The sequence below is a fragment of the Musca vetustissima genome, unplaced genomic scaffold, assembly GCF_032173495.1.
Source record: "Musca vetustissima isolate MV318-11 ecotype Yass unplaced genomic scaffold, APGP_CSIRO_Mvet_v1 utg1298328, whole genome shotgun sequence".
Lineage (NCBI taxonomy): Eukaryota > Metazoa > Arthropoda > Insecta > Diptera > Muscidae > Musca > Musca vetustissima.
This window is the reverse complement of record NW_026886672.1, coordinates 1896-6165: the sequence shown is the minus strand read 5'-3', so window position 1 is coordinate 6165 and position 4270 is coordinate 1896. Positions and strand designations below refer to the sequence as shown.

The following is a 4270-nucleotide window of genomic DNA, read 5'->3' as shown; positions in this document are numbered from 1 at the left end:
AAGATAATTACGACATTACTTCAAGGATACACACAAATTTGTTCCTTAGAATACCATCAACAATCATTCGATCTGAATTCGTACCATATTTAACAAAAGAAAATAATTTAAAAGACAAAATATAGTTTTGTTTAATAAATTATTTTTTTTCTAGTTTATTGATCAAATTCACAATGGCCAGTCAGGATTAAGATATTGTCAAATTATTTACAACAAAACTGGGGCAGCAGCATAAGTCAATGGAGCAGTGTATGACAATGGAGTGGCATAAGCAGCAGCTACTGGAGCAGCAAATGTCTTAGCCACCAAGGGAGCAGCAACAGTTTTGGCAACGACAGGGGTAGCAACGGGAGCAACAATTGGTGCGGAGACAATACCATTGTGGTTACGGGCAACAAATTGGCTACTGGTGGCAGTGACGACAGGAGCAGGAGCGGCAGCAACAACAGCAGCTGGGGCGGTGTAGGCCAATGGGGTAACCAAACCGGGCTTGGCAGCAGCACAAGCAATGATGGCAAAGATAACAACAGCCTGTAGGGTACATATTGTAAAATTAAACAAAAATCCTTTTTTTAATTCAATATTTCGGTCGAACTTACGAATTTGAACATGTTTGAAAAGTTAGGGGATTTGTTTTAGTTGCTAGCTCAACAAAGTGTTAACTGATAATTATGTCGCTGTGGAAGCCCACATTTATATCCCTGTAAACAAACAATGATGGATTGAACATCACATTCAATGACTTTCATATGTTTTGTTGTTGTTGATAATAACATAACGACAAACCAAAATTTCGTGGACTTCTTCATTAATTACTAAAATGCTACACAAACAATATAAAGTGTGCGCAGAGAATTTATAATTATTTTTATTTAGAGTATTTGTTGCGGTGTATAGCCATTCTACACGTAGATTTTAATCGATTTTTTTAAGAATTTTTTGGACGGTCTATAACAGCTATAAGTATTTAATTTACAAGAACTATCACAACTATAATATTATTTAACAGGGACTATCACAGACATAAACGTTTTACACCGACTATCACAACTAGACCCACATTTAAGTATACCGTCGTATTTCGACTAGCCGATCTAGACATGTGTGTCCGCCCGTCCGTCTGTCCATTATAATTTCTAAACACGATACAGGCCACGGTTATGGACCAATCTTCACGAAATTTTGCATGTAGGATGTGTTCGGCCAAATGAAGACTCCTATTGTTTTTGGTAAAGATCGGTTAATATTTAGGGGATGATATGGACCAAATACTTAATTTGCGTCGGTTTTTCTGGTAGCTCCAGAGGCCGCAATTATGACCCAATCATCTCGAAAAAATATAAAATATAAATATTTACAGGTGCTTACGTACTCATATATTATTAATTATTAAACCAATACCTAGAGGGCGGAAATATAGCTCTGATCGCATTAAAATGTTCCATGAGGTTCCTCTACAATTTTCGGTGATGAACAGGTAATAATTTTGGGATGAAGTGGACCGAAAACTCATTTTTCGTGATTTTTTCGATTCAATCTACAATTATAAGCCGAACATCGCACGGTGAAGGGCATATGGACAAGTAATTACCCAGGTCCGAAATAAAAATCCGCAGAAAGATAGAGTTCTATGATAGTTGTGTATGGTATCGTATGGTCGGCCCCGTCTCCGCTCACTGGTTTTATTTTTGTAAAGGCCATTTAACAAGGATCACAGCTATAAACGTGGATATTTTAAAGGATATTTAACAAGGTCTATCAAGGCTAGCATCGATTTTTTAAAGACTACAAGAGTGTATTTTAAGAGGCTATTAAAGATATAAATTTGTATTTTTAAAGAATTGTTTAAAAGGATACTGCAGTATTAAGAGTGGAATTTTAAAAGAAAATTGTTTAAAAAATCTGTTTTTTATTAATGATGATTTTGTTTTAGAAAAACAACAAACTGGGAGTAAGCACTTTTTAAGGGCTTAAGTGCTTAGTCCTGATTTATATTAGGCGAGTTTACTTGCGGCAATTATTATCGTTCCCTTTTGAACTTGCTTCATGCGTCTATACAAGGCAATTCGGTTTCAAGAATATTTCTGTTTTCATTTGATGTCAAAAGTTTTTTTCACATTTAAATAAATATAAAATGTCAACAAATACGAATACACAAAACGAATTGCCAGAAAATTGTCGGTACGAGCAATTTTTTTCCATTTCTATTCCCCTTGCCCCTCTCTCCTAAAGTCAAAGACTTGCCGCAAGTAAACTCGCCTAATCTAAATTGGGACTTACTTTTTAATAATATTTCTTCTAAACTCCAAACACAAAGTGTTCACATTATTGTTGTTGGTGTTTAATAAATGTCGAACACCAATAAAAACGTAAAATAAAATAATTATGCGTCGAAAAAAATACCCAAAATTATACTAATTAGAAATTCCTGACGCATGCTTGTTTTATTTTATTTTTGGTAGCATTTTAGTAATTAATTAACAAATAAGTAAAACCGCGGGATTTTAGTAGATTTTGTCGTTTAACTTACCAGCGAAAAAATTCAAAAACATTTAAGTAAGTCATTGAATGTGACATTCAATCTACATTTGTTTGTTTCTATTTTCTACCGGAATATAAATTTGAGCTTCCACAGTGACAGAATTATCAGTTATCACTTTGTTGAGCTAGCAACTAAAACAAATCCCCTAACTTTTCAAACATGTTCAAATTCGTAAGTTCAATAGAAATATTGAATTGCAAAAAAGGATTTTTGTTAATTTTTTAATATGTTCCCTACAGGCTGTTGTTATCTTTGCCGTTATTGCTTGTGCTGCTGCCAAGCCCGGGTTGGTTACCCCATTGGCGTATACCGCCCCAGCTGCTGTTGTTGCTGCCGCTCCAGCTCCTGTCGTCACTGCCACCAGTAGCCAATTTGTAGCCCGTAACCACAACGGTATTGTGTCCGCACCAATTGTTGCCCCCGTAGCTGCCCCTGTTGTCGCTAAAACTGTTGCTGCCCCTATCGTTGCCAAGACTTTTGCTGCTCCCGTTGCTGCTGCCTACACCGCTCCTTTAGCTGCTCCAGTTGTCGCTAAAACCATTGCTGCCCCAGTAGCCGCCGCTTATGCTGCACCATTGACCTATACTGCCCCATTGACTTATGCTGCAGCCCCAGCTCAAGTTTTGTTGTAAATGTATCACATATCAAGGCTGACAATGACAAATTTGAACAATAACGATTAAATAAAAATATAATTTATTTAAAAAAAATATATATTACGTTTTTCACATATTTTGAATGAATATTTCGGCGCCACAATACCAACAAATCTATACATATAAAATAGAACAAAATGTGTTTGTTTGTATGTTACCGATAGACGCCAAAACCGCTGAACAAATGAGATTTACACTGTATGTCAGGGCATGCCCTGAAAGTAACATAGGCTATATAAACGTTTAAATTTCCGCGTGGATGCGGAGTTATAGCATCAATAGTAAACATACCTCAAAATTTCTGAACATGTAATATGCGTTTATCTTAAGAACGGTTACAGATACCGTTTTCAAAATTTGCCTGTATAACGAAGGTGTGGATACACACCATCCATACAAAAATGAGCATAGTACGATCTACGGAAAATGCACTTTTTACTGCATTTTAAAAACCAGCATATTGAACATTGAAACTATTTTGTTTGTAGACTCTAAAAATGCTTAAAAGATTTGACAGCTATGCTACATAAACTTCAAAGATTTCCCGAGGATGCGGTGTTATAGCATATATACACCTCAAATTTATGCACCTCAAAATTATGAACATGTAGTTTGTGTATATCTTAAGTACGGTTACAGATACCGACTTCAAACTATTCTGAGTAACGTGAGTGTAAATACGCATCATCCACACAACATGACCGCGGATAAGGGAAAATGCACACATCATTGCATTTTAACATGTACGTAGAAAATAGAAAACATATTGTTTGTGGACTCAAAAACCACTAAACAAATTTTACTAAAATGTCTATAGTAAGTCAAGCGATCCCATGAAAGTAACATAGGTTAGATGAGATTAATAGCAGCAAAATTATTCATACATTTGAAAGAATGTACATATGTAGAACATGTTCTATGGGTATATTTTAATGTAGCGGCTTGAAAATGTGGTTGAGTAACATGGATACAAATACTCATCATCCGATGAGGATATATTTCCGAACGATGAGGATATATTTTGAAATACATACATATGTACATACATGGACATATGTATACTGAAATAAAA

General features: G+C 35.4%; 2 protein-coding genes across 2 annotated transcripts; one reads left to right on the top strand and one right to left on the bottom strand.

The window, feature by feature from the left end:
* Nucleotides 1–207: 207 nt before the first annotated feature.
* On the bottom strand, nt 208–611 carry LOC133334173 (cuticle protein 70, isoforms A and B-like). Its single transcript, XM_061542469.1, has 2 exons — nt 600–611; nt 208–531 (listed from the first exon to the last, which is right to left on the bottom strand). The coding sequence occupies exons 1-2, from the start codon at nt 609–611 to the stop codon at nt 208–210; spliced, it is 336 nt and encodes a 111-aa protein (XP_061398453.1).
* A 2090-nt stretch (nt 612–2701) lies between these two features.
* On the top strand, nt 2702–3174 carry LOC133334172 (larval cuticle protein F1-like). The gene is made up of 2 exons (XM_061542468.1): nt 2702–2713; nt 2782–3174. Exons 1-2 carry the CDS (start codon nt 2702–2704, stop codon nt 3172–3174), a joined length of 405 nt encoding a protein of 134 aa, XP_061398452.1.
* The last annotated feature ends 1096 nt before the right edge of the window (nt 3175–4270 follow it).